The 22,522-nt window shown below is 38.4% G+C and overlaps 1 protein-coding gene across 7 annotated transcripts in view; it reads right to left on the bottom strand.

The window, feature by feature from the left end:
* PTK2B (protein tyrosine kinase 2 beta) overlaps positions 1–22,522 on the bottom strand; it is a 2,401,727-nt gene that overhangs the window by 281,577 nt on the left and 2,097,628 nt on the right. For all 7 annotated transcript variants that reach the window (XM_044062346.1, XM_044062339.1, XM_044062341.1 and 4 more), the window contains 2 exons: positions 15,770–15,851; positions 2,941–3,041 (listed from right to left, as the gene is read on the bottom strand). In XM_044062346.1, the coding sequence (XP_043918281.1) occupies positions 2,941–3,041; positions 15,770–15,851 (183 nt within the window). The remainder of the gene's footprint in view (positions 1–2,940; positions 3,042–15,769; positions 15,852–22,522) is intronic.

The following is a 22,522-nucleotide window of genomic DNA, read 5'->3' as shown; positions in this document are numbered from 1 at the left end:
TTTGCAAAAGTTTTTTTCTTCTTTTTTTCCTCTGCACCAGTCAAAGGAACTGCTGAAGCTGGCAAGGACACTGCATGAGTTAGCAACTCTGAATATAAGTATGTGTATCAATACATACATATGGTTACGTTTTCTTTGACCTAAATTATATTATGCAAGCCTGTACAAAATTACTCTTGGTGCGGTTTTGGAGACTAGAAAGTAAAATAAACATTAGTCCTCATTAATGCTTGCACCTGGCTAGAGGCTAATGTTATGTTGTACCTTCATGTCTAGAAGTCTGTGGTAGTGCACCAGCAGTGATTCAGTGTGTCAGGAGTATTTCCTTCATGGTAGTGCAACTGTGGAGTTACTATATTTAAGGAGGGGGGAAAAAACCCCACTGCAAAAAAAAGCTTTTGGAGATATGCTTACTGCTTCTGACATTTTATTTTATATATATATATATATATATATATATATAACTATATATATATATATATATATATATATATATATATATATATATATATATATACACACACACACACACACACTCACACACAAACATATAGAGATAATGAACGGGTGTGCACTATATATTTTTCCAATATACCCTATTGAATGCATGTTTTACTGACAGAGTTTATTGCTTTCACTTTTTGTCAAAATTCCTGCTTAGCGATTACAGTAGATTTTGAACATCGGAATGTAAACTTTTTCTGTCATGTCTAACCTGTGTTTGTTTGCATGTAAGTGGGGTTATGTTGTAATGTTAAATCTTTTGGATGTATCAAACATTTCAGCATTAGGGGAAGTCAGAGAGAGAGAGAGAGAGAGAGTGTGTGTGTGTGTGTGTGTGTGTGTGTGTGTGTGTATCTGTGTGTGTGTGTGTGTGTGCACTCAAGTGTTTTTGAGTTAGGGTTAGAGTGAAGCCTTTGTGTGTGTGTGTGCGTGTGTGTGTGTGTGTGTGTGTGTGTGTGTGTGTGTGTGTGTGTGTGTGTGTGTGATGTTATGTACAATGTGTGCACCTCTGTTTTTGTGTGTCCTGTGTAGTGGCACTGTTACAGAAAGGGGTTGTGGTAAGGTAATATGTTGGGTTGGGGTTAGAAGTTGTCACAGGGTTAGGGCTAGCAGTAAGGTTAGGTTTAACACATATCAGTAAGGTGGTATGCTGCCTGACAGAAGGAATGAATGGAGGAGGGGTCCCTGCACTAATTACTTGCATGCAAGGTCATTGACTTGAGTAAGAGCTACAGAATAGAGGATCTAAAAGTAACAAGGGTGCTCGATGAAGCCATGATAGGAGATGGCAGAGAGTGGACAGTGTTGGCTTTTCTATCTTTGATGTTGGGAGGTGCTGTTATATAGTGCAACAATAAATTCTAGAGGATGCTGCACAAGTCAAACTGTACATGTGCACAGTACCTGAATTTAATAGCTTTTACTGTACAGTGCATATTACAGTACAATGATACAGCACATCCCTCTTCAGCAGTGCACACAACAGAAAAGCACAGGATAAGACGTAACAACAACAGGAAAAACAAAACTGGTTGCTTGAATGACCAGCTCTCATAACTAGGCACTGATCAGCATTGACAGTGTAAGTACAAGGCTAATGTTTGCAAAAGTAAGAGACCCCATGATGTGGTATGAGATGCATATGAGTGGGCTGGATGCATATCATTATTATTTATTTGTATATGATAGCTTCATAAGACTGTAATCAAATCAGTATGCACCCATATACAACGGGTCTACTTTAAATCAACGAACACTTAAAATAGCAAACACTGATTTATCAACCCTCTTTAAGCAAAAGCTGAAAATCCCAAACACTCGGAACAGCAATTTTTTTCCCCATGTAAAAAAATTGCTGGGCCTTTTACGGGACTTTGCCATGTCCTCCACTGTGGTGCGATCTCAAAGTTGGTATATTTAAGTAGTGGGGGTGGGGGGTAAAGCCCCCCACTTTATTTACTGTTTTGAAGGGATTCTTTTTTTTGTGGAACAGTGATTACTGTTCTGAGTGTTCGGGATTTAAAGCTTTTGCTTAAAGAGGGTCGATAAATCATGGTTCACTTTTTTAAGCGTTCTTTGATTTAACATAGAACCTATACAACAATGTGTGGGGAAACAAAAGAAATGGGACAAGAAATAGTAGACTTACGGGGGCCTGCTGGTTTCAGGTATCGAATGGAAGCACTCAACAAAATAGCTTTCCAGATAGAAATTTATACAAGTACTGTAACTCAGAAATAAGTAGCCACTAAAAACACATTTATGTAAAACTACTACTTACATCTTACTAAATAACTAACACAAAGGAATAAAAACTTGCAGTGAATCTTACTTGCATGAAAATGAACACAAACAAACTTGTATAGCACAAACAGACTGTAGACAAAAATCAGGAATAATCAATGGCAAGATATGAGCTACCATCAGATTTATTCTTCTCCTGGTTGCAGATTTTGTCACAATGGCTACACTGTAACAAAAATGACTATATCACACAATTATGTATATCCAACATAAACTACTCCTATACTTAACACTTATCTGGGAGCATTCAGTGATTACTTCATTCAAAACGTCACTGTTACTATAGTCATTTCCCAAGCTCTTTCACTTAGGCCATTAAAAAACAAATTAAATTTATGTTCTTCATGCAGAAGACTTAATAAGATGCTCCTGATTGTTAGGTTTTGAGTTAGTGGCATTCCTTAAGTGACATTTCTTACAGTTAACAATCAGTGGGCATCGATACTTGCAGTTCTAGTCCTTTTCAGAATATATAAAGAATCACAAGTCACCTAGCTCTGACCATTCAAGGACAACTGTCTGTGATGTTACAATTATTGCACACTGTATACACCCCCAGTAACTACCTTTACAAGAGCTATTATTCTTTGAAATTATCAGAAGGAAATTGTACAGCCCCTTCTCACTGCTTACCTCTCCGTACGGATACAACTCCATGACAATCCACACAGGTTCTTCCTCAATAATTCCAACGAGCTTTACTATGTGAGGGTGTTCCAGTTTTTTCATCAATGCTGAAAAACAATTTTACAATGACGAAAGACTTAGCCACATTTTTATTAAGATATTTCTGTTCAGTTACAGTTGATTTTTTTATCCCATCCTATAAAATGAGTGTTCAGTTTTCATTCACATTCTCCTACATTCTACCATTAACCAATTTTCTGTGTGTTCATGATTCAGTTTGCACACACTTCAAAAAATTGGAGATAAGTATGAGCCATTGGACTGACAGTGAATTATTTAACAATGTAACTTAGGCAAGATATAAGAGCAATGGTGAAGTGTGTTAGCATCATCAGAGTCTGTATCATAGTTAGTGTGAAGCTGGCCATGAAGACTGTTATTCAAAATGGAGCAGGGAAGCTTTACAAGACATCAAAACAGCAAGGGCACATGATGACTTTGGAAAACAGTAAGGAGCAGTAGGCGAGTCGCTTAACCAGATGGTGCTTCTGGACTCGATCTTGCTACTGCTCTATGGATGTAAATGTATTCAGATGTATGAAGAAGGCACACACGAAAAATGTTGTGATTAAAAGGAGAGAGAGAAAGAGAGTACATGAAGACGCTAGGAAAGAATGCAACTAAGCCAGTAAGAATGACAAAAATGGAAAGGAAATTAGCTGAGGGGACTGATATACAGGTGAAAGGAAAGAAAAAGTGAAACCACATTCTGACAGTCAGAGGAAGATCCACGGACAGTTGAGACTATAAAGCATTCTGAAAAACTGATTGGCTCTTTATCTCAGTACTGACTATAGATAAAAGAGAGGAGGTTCTCAAGTAAAAAGTGGCCTAGTGATTAGGCAACTATGACTACTTGACATATGACAGAATAATTAAAAAAAAAGACATAGAAAACTGTTGACAACACCCAGAAGGAATATGGTCAAGGGACCAGATAAGCTACCATTCTAGAGTGTTTAAGGACCTGCCAAAAGTACTGGACCTGCCAAAAGTACTGTACCTGATGTCACTGGAACATAGAGATGTTTTCCTAAAGTGCTTGGACATACAGTTTCTCAAGCACTGCAGTCCTCACCTGGTACACATTAGTGAAAATAAGTTATGGCCTATGCACACTTTTTATACACAAACTAGACCATGGCTACACTTGTACACCCTACTCTCCTCATATAGGGCACATACCCAACACTCTTCTATTTTGTAAACACAAATGTCAAATCTGCACTATGTTTCAAGCAACAACCATTCTGATTTTCAGTTATGAATTATTATACGCTACAGCATGATGTGCCCAATCTTAAATAGATTTACCACTCTTTAAAGGCCTTCAGAGTGCTATCCCCCTCCCCCAATAAATCAGTCTATGTCATGTGTGTTAAGGATACAGTATGCTTATCAGATCGGAGCAGTAAGGGTACTCAGTGAAATACAGATCTGAGTTATCATGTCCAGCTTGGGTTTGCCTTCTCTCTGGTTCAGTTAACACTGCATTAGTCTAAGTACCAGCAAGAGGTTATTACTACAAGTGCTATCATCCAGTTAATACATAAAGCTAAACTGACGTGGTTATGTTTCTAGTGGTGTACTGATGCTAATTGAAAAACTCATGTTTGTGTTGTGGTAATTTTGTATCTGAAACTGGGCCACCTTGACCCCATTGTTGAGGAAACAGGTACTACTGCTGTTATTTTGGTTAGTTTACTGCTGGTTACATATCATGTAGACTTGTGTATAGTTGTGCTTTACGTTAACATTGTCATGTTTGCAAATGGTGCCACTCTACTGTGCTGGGATGTGGCACAATCTGCCTTGAACACTGTCAGTGAATTTAACTGGAAATACAGTCTCACAACATCTGGGAAGTGCTGTAATTAGTGTGGTGGATTTATGTAATATACAACACAGTGCCTGGAAATACAGTCTCACAACATCTGGGAAGTGTCACAATTAGTGTGATGGGTTTATGTGACATACAACACAGTGCCTGGAAATTCAGTCTCACAACATCTGGGAAGTGCCACAATTAGTGTGATGGGTTTATGTGACATACAACACAGTGCCTGGAAATACAGTCTCACAACATCTGGGAAGTGCCACAATTAGTGTGATGGGTTTATGTAACATACAAGACAGTGCCTGGAAATACAGTCTCACAACATCTGGGAAGTGCCACAATTAGTGTGATGGGTTTATGTAACAAAAAATACAGTGTCTGGAAATACAGTCTCACGACATCTGGGAAGTGCCACAATTAGTGTGATGGGTTTATGTAACATACAACACACTGCCTGGAAATACAGTCTCACAACATCCGGCAAGTGCCACAATTAGTGTGATGGGTTTATGTAACATACAACACAGCGCTGCAGTACATACAATAGTAGCAAGTACTCAGCTTCGTATTGGTTGTATTCCTTTCCCGCCCTAGTCCCTAAATTAGGACAACCTAATGCTTACCTGTACTTGGCAGCATATGGATGCAGGCTGCAGCAGTTTGTGGCACCTTCTCTTTGCTAGTAACATTGGAATTTGCTTTGCTGACTGCTGTAAATATGTTTTAATATCAATTACTATCCTGCTGTACTGTATTATATCCTTGCTGTGGCTGTTTAGTACCCTGCTATACTGTAGCCCTGATTTGCCTATATCATGCATTTTGATGCATTACATCTAGTTTTCTGCATTGCATTTATGTGGCTTCCAAACCTACACAAGGCATACTGAGTGCTATGCATGCAATTCTGTTGTTAAATACTACCTACTCTATTAGCCACCGCACTGAATCTTGGGCTAAGTACCACATGAAGTCTAGGAGGTAGCTTTTTCTACAGTGTTTGGATTAATGAGCTATAGCAACTGTGCGTGCCTCCCACTCATACATTAATCATTGGTACTGCATTGCAGCATGAGGTACTCTCATTCTACAGATTCCCTCTCTACTGCTGGTTTACTGTGCTGAGGCATGCATGCTTGCTGTTCAGCTGATCCTTAAAATACTGTACTGCACTATGCTACAACAGGAGGCAAAATTCTCATATAAACTGTGTATTGGTATTCAACTAACACTACACCTACACACTGCAAAATAAGCATAAAGCCTTCCCATGCTGTGATACTCCAAAATGGACCTCCAAACTCAGAAAGATCTCCAAGGTGCACTTTAGAAGAGTGAAAAACACACAAGCCTCACAAAACACAGGCACCCATTCCTTACCATATACAGCTTCTTTCACCAGCACCACAGACAAGATACACCAGAGTGATCCGGCTAAGTGCTACAGGCAACAACAGCAACCCACCTCTCATGTTAATGTACTTGATACAGGTGACTCCACAGTTTGGCACAGTAAACCATGCAGAAGGTTGAGCAAAGACAGGCAATCGGCTGAATTGCAAATGCTAGAATATGCCACATCATCAAAGGACTCATGTTACTTCACCCCAAGTATGAATATAAATGGTTACCATTTATGTGGATGTAAATGATTTGATTTGCACCTCCTCAGGTCATATGAACAGGGACATAATGGAGCTCCACAGCTATCTCTCTAAGACTAGAAAGCAACTAGTCTTCAGCAATATTCTACTGTACATGAGAAAGATGTTATAATATAAGCAAAAGATGATGGACTTTAAATAATCAGCTGCATTACTGATGTCATCCCAGGGGAGCTCCCTATGCATCATGCTGGTGGAAGATGGAAGACAGTCTCATAATTGGCCTGCACCTATCTTTCTAGAGAGTTTACTTAATGGCTAAGACATTCTCTATCTCCATAATGCCTTTTCATGCAACATCAGTATACTTAGACTAAAACCTAGTTACTACAAATTCCAGTCTGTCAAATATGCTTGTACAAATGCACAGTGCTAGGAGACTAAATAAGACAACGCCCTTCCTAAGTACGGGAACATTTGTGTTGTCACAGAAACCTGGTTCTAGAACAGTGGCATCGCTTTCAACTTATATGGGCCTGTTTATATTTATCTGAAAAAGCACCAACTCAACACTAATTGACAATGGCAATGACTTTAAGCTCCTTCATATACTAATATAAGTAAACAACAATTTCTAGCACTTCCTGGATTATGAAAGAACTCTGTCCATGACAACTGCAAATCATGAAACATATGTTAATGCAGACTCTTTCCATAAATCAAAATACCATCTTTTTAGGGAACTTTACTATCCCTCCAAAAACTAAAACAACTAACATATAAATGTATACAATGCTGACTTGATTTTTATCATTGCAAAGTCCCTCAATCAAATAGTGCCATCCCCCCATTAAAACCACAATAACAAGAGCCCTTGGCTGTTCCTCACTCCCTATCATACCTTCACTGGTTACATTAAATTAGCCTGCTACATCATTCAACATATGATCCCAAAAAAGGTCCACATTCCTTGCAATAGATGAGGAGGACTTGAGATGGTAAAAACAGTCCCCCATCCCTCAATGAACCTATAGCAAATACTGTCGCATACACCCAAAGTCTATACTCCCATCTCAACTCTTGCACAGAAACTCATATTTCTTCTCACCAGAAACACAACACCAAATATAGAAAAAAAAAAAAACATCTGGTGAACACCTATTAACAAACACTACAACAAAAGGAAAAAAACTCAAAGGCATATAGAAGAGCACGAAAGCTCAATGTGTTAAAATCAATCTTAAAAGGGTTAACAAAAAATTCAGGAATGAGATCATATCCTGAAGAGCTAATTATAATAAAAATTGTTACATTGGCACAGAACAATCAGAAAATATCCTTCAATTATGTAATGATCTTCAAAAGTAATATCCAGCATTGCAATGAACTTATCTCTAATGAAATCAACAAATTCCCTGACACTCAAATCTTCCAAGATAGCCCAACTCAGACTAACTCATGCTGCCAGGATCACAATCTAATGTTGAATGCTAAAAAATATAGCATCATAAAGTCCAGGAAAAAGGAGCACTCAGATATCTACCATATAAATGAAATCCCCCTTAAAGGAGATATTAGAAAATATTTGTACATAATGAATGCCCTTTGACCAACGTGTATCCTTTGTTAAGAAATCCCTCTAACTAGCTGTTCACAAAGGGCATCTGCTCTTTGTTAAAGGAGGTCATCACTCTCCTCTCCTGGACCCTCATCAGACCCATACTGGAACACAATGTGCTTTTCAATAAGTGCATATCCAAACACCTAACCCAAACTGAAAGATCCAGTTCCTCCCTTAATAAATCTTGCGTATGAGCTTCATAAGTTACTCAGATCATTTAAAAGCCCTGTCCCTTTTCTCCATTTCCTGGAAACTCAATGGGGTAATATATTCCTAGCCTACATATCTGTAAATGACTTGCTACATACCTGTAAAACTGATTAAGACAAATACAAAGCCAAAGGACTTAAACCTATAGTGTAATATAATTAGGACTCATTGACTTGGTAGACATATCTCGCAAAGAATTTGCCATCATTGGGGCAAACTCCTGTTTTCTAAAAAGCAAAGCACATTCCTCACTATCTTCAAATTAACACTGATGACTGGATGGAAAAGCACAAACATATCACAATCATAGCCCTCCTATTTCTTATGAAGAGGGCAGATGTAATAGTTGGATGTACCAATCAGACAGCAGTGGCTTGTGTTAAAAAGACTTAAATGGTCTCTTATCTAGAAGCAACCTTTGATAATATGAACATATGAACTTCTTTGTTACAGGTAACATAATATTGCTATGGGATTTCAGGCAATGCAGCTCATTATACAGTTTATCCTATTGCTGCTTCATTCCACATTTAACACTTGACATATCCTTTTATATTATAACTTACTTTACAGAACTTATAATTTGTGGCTGTTTTCAATACACTTGTGGTCCCAGATTTGGCCTCTTTGTTGCTGGAAACTATCTGCCTAACTAATACATTTTTTTACTTAGTATGCACTGGTGGCATACACAGATAAAGTCCTAACTATAGCGAAGGCAACCCAGGTTCACTTAGTGGCCAGACTGCATGAGGCTGCAGGCAGGCCGGATTGGCATGTCCATTCGGGGTGGAGTTGGTCATGTTCTTGCATGCACCATCACTTTACATCTCTGGTGAAGGCAAGGACCTCATAGTGTGTGTGTGTGTGTGTGTGTGTGTGTGTGTGTGTGTGTGTGTGTGTGTGTGCGTGTGCGTGTGTTTGTGTATGTGTGGGGGGAGTCAGGCTGAGGTGCACATGGGTGCACTGTCAAAATTCTCCAGAGCTAAATCTTGAGAATGACAGAAGACCATGCTAGGGACAGAAAATTAATTAAATAATACACTCCCTGGCAGCAGAGTCATACTGCCTCCAGTTTTTCCATCTCCATCTGTGCCTGACAATAGTTGGGATTAAGCAGAGCGGGGGATCACAAAAAGTGCGCTGTAAAGCCAGGTCCATAGAAAAGCTTTATTCTATACACTTATTTTAAAATAAAACAAAAAGTCAATGAATTAAGCACTTTTGTCTCTGCTTATTCAGAGACTTCTTCAGAGACGAAAGTGCTTAATTCATTGACTTTTTGTTTTATTTTAAAATAAGTGTATAGTATAAAGCTTTTCTATGGACCTAGCTTTACAGCGTACTTTTCCCCAGTTCTGCTCAGTGCCGTGCCTTTTGGTATTTAACAGTTGGGATTAGCCAAGGGAGGCCAAGGTCCAGTACACCTAGTAGATGACAGGTTCTTGGAGCAGCCAATGGTAAAGTGTGAAAAGTCAAAAAGACTGCAAAAATATAATTATTTCTTTAAAGTAGTCTTCGTCTGCTTATACTGTTACACACAGCAGGTGCTGCTCAACGAGTTTCCGACTTCAAGAGTTCCGCATTTTACTTCTATCAACTCTGCTTTCCCACTTCCTGTACTTACATTCTCTAGTCTATTTTCTTCTTTCTTACTTGCTCTTTATCCTTACTCCCTCCCATCTGATGTTTTCCTTTTTCTCTTACAGCTAGGTCAACCCCCTCCAAATATGGACTACAACACTTTAAAGCCACTTCTGACAAGCTCCTCAGTGGAAACACCTCCAGGAATACTGCTGAATACAGAATAAGAAACTTTCGCTTTGTCTTCTCTAGAAAAGCCTTCACACTTGTAATTTTTATTTCATATTCCCTGCAATCTTTTTTACTATATAGTGAAATAGATATTGTTTACAGCTGCCATAGCAAGCCAAGCTCACTGCCCCTCTATTGTTCACTACACTTATAGTGTTCCATATCTCCTCTGATCCATTTCATAGTGCTCCATATCTCATCTGATCCATATCATAGTGTTCCATATCTCATCTGATCCACAAAAAGCTCCATCACATTAGTCGGATCATCTGGGCCCCCAGTTGAACTTTGCTGCTGTACAATAAAAGGGGGTGCAGCATGCTGACCCAGTAATGATTCATCCTACCCTTCCATCCCATGAAGTACCTTAGCTATATGGTTATCTTGTCCACAACAATAGCTCACTTCCATGAATAAGGCCAACAAAATCTTCCCCAGTATACTGCAATATGTCAACAATTAATACTCAAAAAATTTGCCACAACTCTTCCTGCCATCTGTTAAGCATTTGCATACTTGGATTTCTCTCTAGTCTTGAACCATATATGACAAAGATGGTTATCACCTTAAGTATCCAAAGAAAGGAACACCATTACTACAACATGTATTGACATTGTCATGCCCTATAGCCATGAGACACACCTTTCACAGACTTCATCAGTATCTCACAGCACAAACCTTAATAGACAGCTATTCAGCCTGCCACTTTCATACTTCCTATCAATTTAATTACACTAAAAAGCATCATGTATCTACTAGGACGTTTACAACTATTGACCTGAACATGAAATATACAGCCAAACTATGCCCCCGTACCCTTTGCTTTACACTAAGAATACATACTACCTTACTCAGTTTCTTCACATCCCCACTGACTACACATGGGCTAACTAGAGCTCACACACCAGAATATCAAAAGCACTTGTAATAAACTAAATGAAATAAAAGCCCTAACATCTGTATACATGCATAAGGTTTTCTGCATTCCTCTATCATGATCATATAAATGTACCTTATAACGTACTCATATTCCATCATCACCATCATCATCAGGAACACAAGGGAGATCCTGTACTAATTCTAGATGTTCTAAACTGTTCTCTTGGAAGTCCACTGCATTCTAAATAAACAGATGACTGTAATGCTGCTACTACACACTGTAGAGGAAATAAAGCCAGAAAGTATAAAGCTACTGGAGGCAATGCTCTCACATAAACCCACAACAAAGAACATGCATACTGTCAGTACAAAATCATACACAGCTCAGAACAAACACATAGACCTCCGTGTGTGAGGCTCTTAAAAGTAATCTATTTAAAGCACAAAGGCCTCTTAATTGTAACCTGAGAACCAAGTATCCTGAGCAACCTCATAAATAGACAGAACCTTCCATGAAGCATGCATCTAAGAGTCTTACTGACTTGATTCAAACACTCACAGGGCAATCCTTCACACAATCCAGTATCCTAAGCATACAGGATTTCATAGTGACAGACACTGATGCACTACTCTCCAGGATGATCAAGGAAAGGGTCTATAAGGTGCCACATACATGCCTTCAATTTCTTGCACCACAAGTACACATATAACACAGTCAAGGTGCATGTGGGTGTAAATGACTTGAGACATACCTCCTTAGACTATATGAAGCAAAGTATGATGGAGCTCTTGGAGTGTGTGTGTGTGTGTGTGTGTGTGTGTGTGTGTGTGTGTGTGTGTGTGTATATGCATACAGTATAATAGCACACCATCAGTGCAGAGTTTCAATGCCTACCAAACATTCAGGACTACCCGTTTAAATGAAGACAACATAGATGGTGGTGTATCCATATTGTTAAAAAAAATTACCCCTCAGACTTGTTAGACAAGATAACATCCTGGAACACCTCCTTGTCCCTCTTACTGTTAACAAAACCCCTTATCATATCATAGCTATTTTAAGGTCCCCTTCTATGACCCCCTCAGCTCTTATCCCCTACCTTATCAGTGGGCAGTCCCTATGTATTAAGCCAAAGACCATTATTCTCCAGACTTCAATTATCCCTCTACTAACTGACAGACTTTTATATCCTCAGATAAGTATGTCCAGACGTTTCTGGGCTTTGTCAATACAAACTCCCTGGATCAGTTAGCCGGCACCCCAACCACTGACAACAAAATCTTACACTTAGTCCTTACCAATATGGGGCAGTTTTGTTCCCTGCCAATTGTAATGTCTGCCCAGGTCAACTTGAAATACAAATAAGTCACATTCACCATTAGACTGAAGCCAGAAGCATCAGCCAATACCACAGCATTCAGCAGAGCTCTCAACTTTGACCAGAAGAATTTGTAAGAAAGTAAAAAATAACTAAGGAAAAGGCCCCAAATTAAGGACACATTTTAAATGTTGGCACTATTATCTGAGAAATTCCCAAAATGATCGCCAATTTTAGGAGTAATGGAACAAAACTTTGAGAAACATCAGGGGTATTCCTATAAAGCAGGGACAGTTGAGAAGTCTGGCATTCAGATATTAGGCAAAGGCTAAATCTACTAAAAATAAGTAATGACCTGGCTAAATTCAAAAGCTGCTTCCAGCCCGACAGCGCCCACACTGACTATACAGAATCCTTTACTGCAAAATTCCATGAACACATAAATAGCTGCATATATCCTGTCCCACTCAGAAATAAAAAGAATGTCAAATTTAAAAATAAATCTCTATGGGTAAAATCCCTAATATAATAAAATAAAAAGAAAATAATTGCACACAAAAATAAATTTTAATTTCAAGATGCTCTTGCAAGTTTTATCAAGGAACTCGGAATCCTGAGCAAATTAACCAAGGCAAGATAAGAGGTCAAAACAGCCATCCAGGTGAAGGGTAACCACAAAGCCTTCTTTAACTACATTAAAAATCTCAGAAACAATACACAGCACTGTGCAGAGCGGATAGTAAAGGATATCACATTTTTGGACCCAGGGGTCATAGCCAATATTCTAGCAGATAAATTTAGTTCAAACTTCACTACTCCATACTCCCAGATCACATACCTGCATCTATACCCATCTCATATCTCCCAACAGTAAGTCCTCAAGACCCTATCCAAGGCTAAGAACACTATTCTGTTGGGCTGGATAACATACCAGGCTGCTTACTGTTTGGCCTGAAACATAACTTGTCATACCCCCTTACAGAGGCTATTCAGTATCAACCTCCAAACAGGATTCATGCCAGATATATGGAGGACAGCAATAGTCATCCCTTTGCACAATGTAGGTGTCAATGGACCTGGGTAATTATAGACCCTTAAAGCCTGACCAGGGTCATCTGTAAAGCTATGGAAAGGATCATTCTGGAATTAATAAATAAGGACATGGGTAACTTACAAACTCTCAACCCAAGCTAGGTCAGATTTGTCAAGGACAGATCCTGCCTAATTAACCTGGTTGACTTTGAGAAGGTTACTGAAGCAATGGATGAAAGCAAATCAGAACAAGCCAGATACCAAGAACTCCCAAAGGCATTCACAACACCATCCCATACTCAGGTATCACAGATAAACTCTCCCAGCTAAACATAAATCCCTGTGTAACTCATTGGAAAGCAAAGTCGCTCACAAACTGAACCCAAGAAATTAGAGTGGGTGGCTCTACCCACCCCCAAAGACCTTGGGCCACTCCTATTTGGCATTTACTTCTCGGAAGTCAAAAAGCAAAGGTTTATAGCTGACAAAGTTTGTAGATGATCTTTCACTGAAATAATACAGTACATTTTTTTTCTTGTAAGCCCATGTTAAGACCAAACTCTAGCTTTCATCAAAATGATCTGATAAGTCAGCAGGTTTTAGCACAGCATGATTTGATAAATTTACATTTGATTATCATAATGGAGCTTACAGAATGGCCCTGTCATAAGACAAGGAACAAGATTGGCTGGCCAGGTAATTCTTATCAGCTGCCGTATTATTAATATTCCAAGGAATCAGTTAAACTAACACATTAGAGTTGAAAACCAAAACTAAGTGTAAATGTACAATGATACGCAGTCATGTGGGCTCTGGCTGAACTACTATCATCATCACTTCACGGCATTGTGTGCTTAGCCATGACACAATGTATGGCAAAATTAGGACAGCCTCTGCATTTCCTTATTTTCCTAAACTTGCTCCGTGGTATAATTGGTGCCTCTCATATGAGCTTTCTAAACTTCATTGCACAGCTGCTCTTTCCCATTATAGTCATATTTTCTCAAGCCCCAATTTAACCAACTCTTTTTTATAACAGTAAATGTTATAAAACATTCTTGACCCTCACAGAGACACACACACACTTACTTCACCTCTTTCCAGGTCTTACAATGTTAACGATAATTGTACATTCATGAAGATTACAAGCGCTAAAAAAAAAATTCACCCTGACAATAAGAGCCTGGAACTGACACTGATTGTTAACTCCAGACTACTGGCCAAAGGCCAAAGACTGTAGTGACTATAAAGTGAATTTTAGAAAGACAATCTCAAAGTTATAATGACAAAGGTCTTACCCTATAATTTACTCTCTTTCTCAGAAAAACTGTAGAAAAAAAAAGCAGTATAATATCTTAGTAGTTAAAAAGTAGTTGAGGCTTCTGCTTCAAGGCAGTAGGGAACATAGTTGAGTACTGGCCTCTGGTCAGTGTTTGTGCAGAGTTTGCATGTTTTCCTACTGTATGCATTTTCTCTGTTTTTTCTCTCAGTATCCTGTTTTCCTTCTGCCTCCCCAAAATGTTGGTTGTCTGGCTATTCAAAACTAGGTATACTCTATTTCTCCTTGCTGCCAAGACATAGCTGAAAAAGGTCCATAAAAGATCATTTCATGCACATGCTTAATAAAATAAAAGATATTCTGTACATTTTTATGTTTGTGGACCTAATATTCTCCTCACTGACATCAACGTGCTTTCTGTGTTCTATGGGAGAAACTGCAGAGCTTGCAGATGAAGGAAGAGGGGGCATTATTTTGGAGGAGATACACCTATATCCCACAACCTTTGTGTTTGCCAGGCATGGCATAGTGTTTGCAGCACTGAGCACAATGTTTGTGCATGCCTCCATATATCAGACTCCTGGCTACAGTGTTGTGTACATGTTGTCAACCATTGTACTCTCTCCTGTATTTAACAATTATAGCTTTCTTGCAGCCAGTTAACAGTGAACCCCCAGGGATGGGTAAGCTAGTACTGCCTTCTTTCTCCATTTCTTTCCTGGCTCGCTGTCTCATTGGGAACATCTTTTAACTGAACCTGCATCACCAAATTCCTTTCAAGAAAACATCACACTGCCTGAAGCTGACCAAATATCTCTGTATATTCATGGATTATCATCTGCATCCTGTGGGTAGTTTATATACTCTCATAACAGCCTTGTAGGCTCACAAAGACTTTTCAAGTTTTAGAGTTAACTGTTTTATGGCACATTAACACAAAGAGTGCTTGTATTCTAAGAAATAGCTAAATTCTTTCCCAGAGCAGTCACACACTATCAAAAACTCACTTCTACACCACCTCCTCTTAGAATTCATACTTCTTTCTGCATATGAATGTAAAGTCCACATGTTTTAGAATAGTTTTTCATGCCTACTGTACTTGTTGCATTGAAATTCACACTAGGAATGGAGACTTTCACGTTCCATAACACAGTCCCCCAAAAAGTACAATAATCTTACCTGCTTCACTCATAAATTTATCCTTCACCTCAGAAGCGCAATCCTTACAGGTCTTCACTGCAACTGGAACTTTTTCTCCTTTCTGAAGAGAAGAAAAATGCACAGCAGAGCATCAGGATAACCATTCTTTCTGAAATCTTAAAAATGACCAACATATTACATAAATTAAGAATCTAAACATGTGTTTTCATGTCTGGAGGACCGATTGTTACTATTTACATTTCCAGCATGCCTTTGACGACTTATCCTACATATTTATTTTTCAAACTTAACATGTTATATGGTATGGATAGCTTTGTATTGCATGGAGCACCATGATTACGCTCCAATGACAGTTAAATAAAATGCTGGTTTAGCTTTATTCTACCAGAGACTTAACCTTAAAAATGCTTACAAGGGTGTTTAACAATTGTTAACCGCTCACTGTGTGCTGTTACAATTACAACTGGCACTATAAGCTGATAGGGCCAACAAGCAGAAAGCAGTAGCAGAACATTCAGTGGCTTTATTATAACTCACATTTCTAAAATAAACACAAAACACAAAAACTAAGTTATAAAAAATAATAAAACACCTCAAACAACAATAAAAACTTTATTAAAACAGAATGTGTTTTTAAATGTTGTACTCAGTCTGAGGAAGTCTTGTAGAAGGACGAAAGCACTTACTGATTGTTTTAATGAAGTTTTTATTATCGTTTGAGCCATTTTACATTATAACTCACATTTCTAAAATAAATACAAAACAGAAAAACTAAGCAGTAAAAAATAATAAAATAACATAAAACAGCTCAAACAACAATAAAAACTTTATTAAAACATTCAGAGGGTATGTTTTTAATTAATGCATTCAGTCTGAAGAAGTTGTGTAGAAGGACGAAAGCATTTACTGAATGTTTTAATAAAGTTTTTACTGTTGTTTGAGCTATTTTATGTTATAATAAGTCACATTTCTGCCTGATGTTTGCTACTTTACACCAGTATTTTAAATCAAACTGCTTTCTTTAGACAGAGAATATTGTAAGCACGTCAACCACTTCCCGAGTAGCTTTACTGTTTTTTCAAAAACCAGCATAACACTTCATAATTTTTTTCTTTCGTTTTAGTCTTGGTAACTAGTATTAAATGGAGCAGAAAAATCATCATGCACTACAAAAAAATTACGAAAGGATCTCCAGTCATAATGTGGTATTATATGCTCTCGACATGGATGGCCAAGATTCACCTCTTTAGTTTTGCTTGTGAGGGTAATTTCTTGGCATCCATGTCTCGAACACATATAACATACACGTTACCATAGCCAGCCTTAGCCATAGGCCAACTAGGGCACCACTGTAGCAGTGGCACTTTTCCAGCATCTATCTATCTATCTATCTATCTATCTATCTATCTATCTATTTATTGTAATAAAGAAATGGTTTCTTTAAAATATGTTGAATGAATACAGGAAAAAAAACTGAGGAGTAAGACAAATTGTGAGGAAAAAGGAAGAAAAAAGTAATCTGGGTGGGGTAGGTAGACCAAGATGGGGGCACAGTGGAGCCATTTTGCCAAGGGAACCGGTTGACCAAAGGCTGTCCCTACATGTTACGATCAGACACCCGATCATAATCCCCTATGTTATGCTGAAATGTCATAATTTCTACTATCTGGCGACTGTATTCATCAATATGAAGCACACTCACACACACGCACAAACACCGTAAACCATTAACAAAAAACAATAACTAAACTAAGAGAATTAGAAACTGTAAACCTTTATACAAGACTTTAATTTAGCTTGATGCAAAATTTCAAGGGGAGAATATATTCAGTTTACAGAAGTAAACCTTGAAAATGAAACATTTATAGTTATGTTTTGAAAATGATACAACTCAAAATAATACAATCCCAAAGCACAATTCTAAAATTACTTTTCACTACATATTTTGCCACTGTGCTGGTGTGTACAGCAATTAAACTTAGTTGTTACTGTACTCCATAGTGTAACATATTCCTCTTGACATCAAATATTTTCACATCCCTTTAAAGCAAATGCCAGAAAGAACATAAGTTTACTCTTGCTAAAATGCACTCATCCATGTTTTATGTCATCTGAGTTTTTTTTTTTCATGTTTAGGTTAAACAGTATCTATATGACTAGAAACAATCTGAACTTATTTCATGACAAATGATCAATTCTTTCTAATTATCACACTGAAGCAAAATTAAAATTTCACATATGGAATCAGATTTGTGATGGAGTAGTTATGTTTTTTTCATACTTGCTTCAGTCCCCACCACTACCATTGCCATCCAGTAGCTGCTGAGTTATTGTGCCCCTCCTCAATCTTCAGAGCATGACCGTGAGTAATCAGGGCATTACAGCACCATCAACAGCAGGCTGAGATTTGACCTACATGTGCGGGGAAAGAGTATAAGGATATTAGCAAATCTCCACCAGAAGCGTCTGCACTAGTGTGCGTGCACACACACACACACACACACACACACACACACACACACACACACACACACACACACACACACGTACACATCCCTACTCAAACATAGTTCCTGAAACAGGAACACTCCCAAACACCCTCAGCGACAATCTCCCAGTCTTTATTAACCATCCATCCCCCTCCAGCTAAAGCCAACATCTATATAAACAAACAAGGAATTTGACCTCATTCAACCCTGTAACATTCAACTATATCCTAAGAACAACTGACTGCAATTTACTCAAAACTTTCCCTCTTGACAAAGTTGTTGATGACTTCAACACCACCTTAATGAATATACTGAACAGTCTCACAACTCTTGAAAAACAACCATGCCCCTTGGCTTTTCAAGCCTACTCATCTTCTCATGCATGCCAGCGACAAAAGTCATGGCAAACACATCAAAACACCCCAAACCTACCAAATTCAAACAACTGTGCAAACAAATAAAAAAACTAGTCAACAAAGATATAAAAAAAAAACACTACCTAAAACTTCAGTCTAACTACAAGCAGAACCCAATGAAATTCTGGAACTCCACTACCTCACTACTCAACCCAGGCAAAAAAAAAAAAAAAAAACAACCCCTGCCCTCACTCTGACCAATCTCCTAAAGAAATAGCCTCCCTTTTTAATACCTTCTTTATCAATTCCATAGCAGACATTACATGAAAATTTTCCAACTCAAACTCCACCACAGGCCACACACCCACCTCTGGTACACCCACTCATTCCCCCTCCCCTACTCAGACCCAACACCTACAAAAGCCCAATATCCACCCCTTTTCTACCTGGTCTCTAAAACCTATCCCATTCACAACCATAAAAAACTACTACTAAACCTAAAACCTTGCTTCAATGCTCCTGATGGGATACCTTCAGAATACCTCAAAATCACTGCTGAAAATATCACTTACCCCATAAGCATGCTGAACAGAACAATCCTTTAGTTCCACGTTCCGAAAATCTGGAAAAAGGCCTTCATTCTCCCTCTCCATAAATCCGGCAATAATATTAACATCATTAACTTCTGACCCATTGCTATTCTTTCTTCTGTTTCTAAAATACTAGAAAAATGCATCAGTATTCAACTGCTCCACCATCTTCGAAACAACCAAATACTTTCACTGCCACAGCACGGTTTCAGACCCAGTCATAATACTACAACTGCCCTTCTCTCCTTTATGGACACAGTCACCAGAGCCCGCGATGCTGGCAAAATAGTTTCCACCATCTTCCTTGACCCTTCCAAAGCATTTGGTACTGTTTCTCACCCTTTACTTATTACACAACTATCTAAGATTGGACTTTCCCCCTCCACTCTAAACTGATTCTCTAGTTACCTAAGAGAAAGACAACAGGCCGTCAGGTAGCATAACTCCTTCTCTTCTTTCCTCAACACCCCCACTGGAGCTCCCCAATGCTCCACACTTTGACCACTCCTATTTAGCATATTTATACACAATCTCCTTTCATCTCTAACTCAAGGATCTGTCATTCAATATGCTGACAACTCTGCTACAGTCTGCTCTGCCAATGCTATCTCTGATCTATGCAAATAACCCAAAAGGTCTTCTCCTCCACCAAATCCTGGAAGCACAACAACCACATAGCCTGAACCCAAAGAAAAACAAAATCATGCTATTCACCCCTAAAAAAATCCTTAAATAAGTCTGACTTCACCATCTATTCCCACAGTAAGTCTATAATCAAAGTCATCACCCACACAAAACTCCTTGGGGTCACTATCAAAGAACACGTGAAATTCGACCTGCATATACAACATATTCGCAAAATACACCTTAAACTTGGAATCCTTTATAGACATAAGCACATCCTAAGCCCAACTGCAAAAATAACCCTTGCCACAACCTATTACACTCTCGCATCTACGGTGCCCCTCTACTTACCAATATTAAAAACTCTACTAAATCCAAACTTGAGTCACCCTACAATAAAATCGCCAAATTCGCAACAAACTCTCAATATTCCACCCACCACTACAGTGCTCTTAAATCTCTGAAATGGCTAAAACTTCCAAACTATCTCTCATAATTACAATAATGCAGTGCTCACAAAATACTCTTTAGACCCTTAGACTGTCCTACCCTGAGTTCCACTTTTAACTACCACCACCCAAACAGACCCCTAAGATCAGAGTAACAGAAGTTCTTGCAGGTTAACAAACCTAACTTCCCACCCAGCCAGCTTCTTTATTCCTGCTCAGAAGCTAAAAACTGGAATGCTCTGCCCCTATCCATTAGAACAACTCAAAATCCCACCTCTTTCCAGATTTCTCTTCACAACCACCTATCCTCAAACTGGAAGTGTACCTGCTCCAAGTCCCCCTAGTAAGTGTACACCTATTTCTCATCAACCATAACTTTTTTCTTTCTTCCTCTCTTCTTTGTGTGTGAGAATCCTTCAGTAGACAGACAGGTAATATTTCTGTAAATAAAGTTTATAAGGACAGTACATTATGTTGATCTTTAATCTATACCTTTGTTCAGATTATACTACTGTAAATTTCTTTCATATTTTGTACATATTTATTCTTTGTATTTTTTATTTTTTTTTTTTGTAATGCAAACTGTTCTTTTTTTTAACATACTCATTCTTGTATTCATTGTATTCAATTTTATAATGCAGATGATTAATTTCTTATACTGTGGAGCTATTCTCCCCAGGCCTCCACTGAAAATGAGTTCTCTATGGCCCAGTGGAATTACCCAGTAAACAAAATGCAAATAAATAAATAATATACATAATGACAATATGACAATGATTTAACAGTTAGAGAAATTTTAGCCAGCTTATAGAGAAATTAAAGGTAAGTTAGTATAATACAAATGGGAAATGCAATATGAAGTAAGACAAAAGCAGGCTTATGGTATATTTAGAGAGAAAGCCAAGGAAGAGAAATTGCTAGAAGTGAAGAAGGGAGAGAAATGAGATGTAAGGTTTGAATAGGTATTTGATTACATTTAGTTTATTCTGGTGTTGAGCAAGAACAGGGACAGCTTTAGGCTATAAAGCATTTCAGAATGGCCTTGAAGGATGGGATGGGAGAGCATTGATCTGATGGACAAAGATAAGGAATTCCAAGTCTTAGCAACATAGTATGAGTACAAACAATGCCCAGAGGATCTGACAGCTTTGTGGCAGACAGGAGTTTTTGATTACTGGATCATAACGACTGACTAGGAACACAGTTGTGTAGAATGTTATTTAGCGCTGGACAAGCAGATAGATTCTGGATAACTTTACAGGTGGTAAAAAGCTGTGTATATGTTAGTTGATGCAGTAGTTCTAATTTAGGCCTTTAGTGCTATACAGTGGTGGGTTCTGAAAGCGGTATTAGCTGCAAATTTAGCAACTTTGTTATAGCATTGCTCAAGTTTTGATCTTTGTAATGCCCAAAAGTTAGTTAAGGATGAAAGCACTATAAAGAAGTGTGTGGAGGAGATAAGTAGTGGCAAGTGTAGCTTTAGTTGCGTTGCTGAGAACATTTTTGGCTCTATAAAGCATCCCTAGTTTTTGATGAGTTTTTCCTTATGCCGTTTGTATACGTAGGTCAAATGTAAGATTATCATCTCTATTAATTTGCTATGAAAAGAGACTTCAGTGGTTGTACTATCAAGAGAGAGAGCTTGCATTTTGTTTTTTCATGGAAAAGGGATTTTGGGAAGAAGGTAATGATGCTTTGTTAGGTCTGAGCATGGCTTTTGAGTTACAAAGCCATGTTTCAGATGCTGTTAAAGCTTCCTGAGTATTTTTTTGGTGGTGTGCCATGTTGTCAGATGTGCAAATGAGTATGGAGCCATCTATGTACTGTATTAGGGAGGCCTGCTGTGTAGATACATGGAGAATGTTGGTGAGAATGATAAAGGGGAGAGACCAAGGATAAATCCTTGCGGTACACCAGTGGTGACTGGGAGGTATGAAGAGAGGGTGGAGCGCCATTTTCCCGATTGATACCTATTGGATAAATAGCCTTTGAACGATAGAAAGCTGAGGTGAGACAGACGTAATGAGAACATTCAAAGCAGAATGACAAACTGTGTTGAAGGCATCAGACAGTCTCTAGCTTTATTTACTTGTATACTGATTTTAACTGCAAATTAACACTTGAAAAGAGACCACAGCTTTGTCTCTTGTGAGTCAGGCAGAATTTTTTCCCCACCCTCCTCCCCAGTTAATGTTGTGTTCTTAAACACCACTGTCTTTCGCGTTGCCTGCCTCTTATGTAAATTTGACCATATATCTCATTT

This window comes from Protopterus annectens, chromosome 2.part1, assembly GCF_019279795.1.
Source record: "Protopterus annectens isolate FY-2018-M chromosome 2.part1, PAN1.0, whole genome shotgun sequence".
Taxonomy (NCBI): Eukaryota; Metazoa; Chordata; order Ceratodontiformes; family Protopteridae; genus Protopterus; species Protopterus annectens.
The sequence above is the reverse complement of the archived record's forward strand: the minus strand, read 5'-3'. Positions and strand labels throughout refer to the sequence as shown.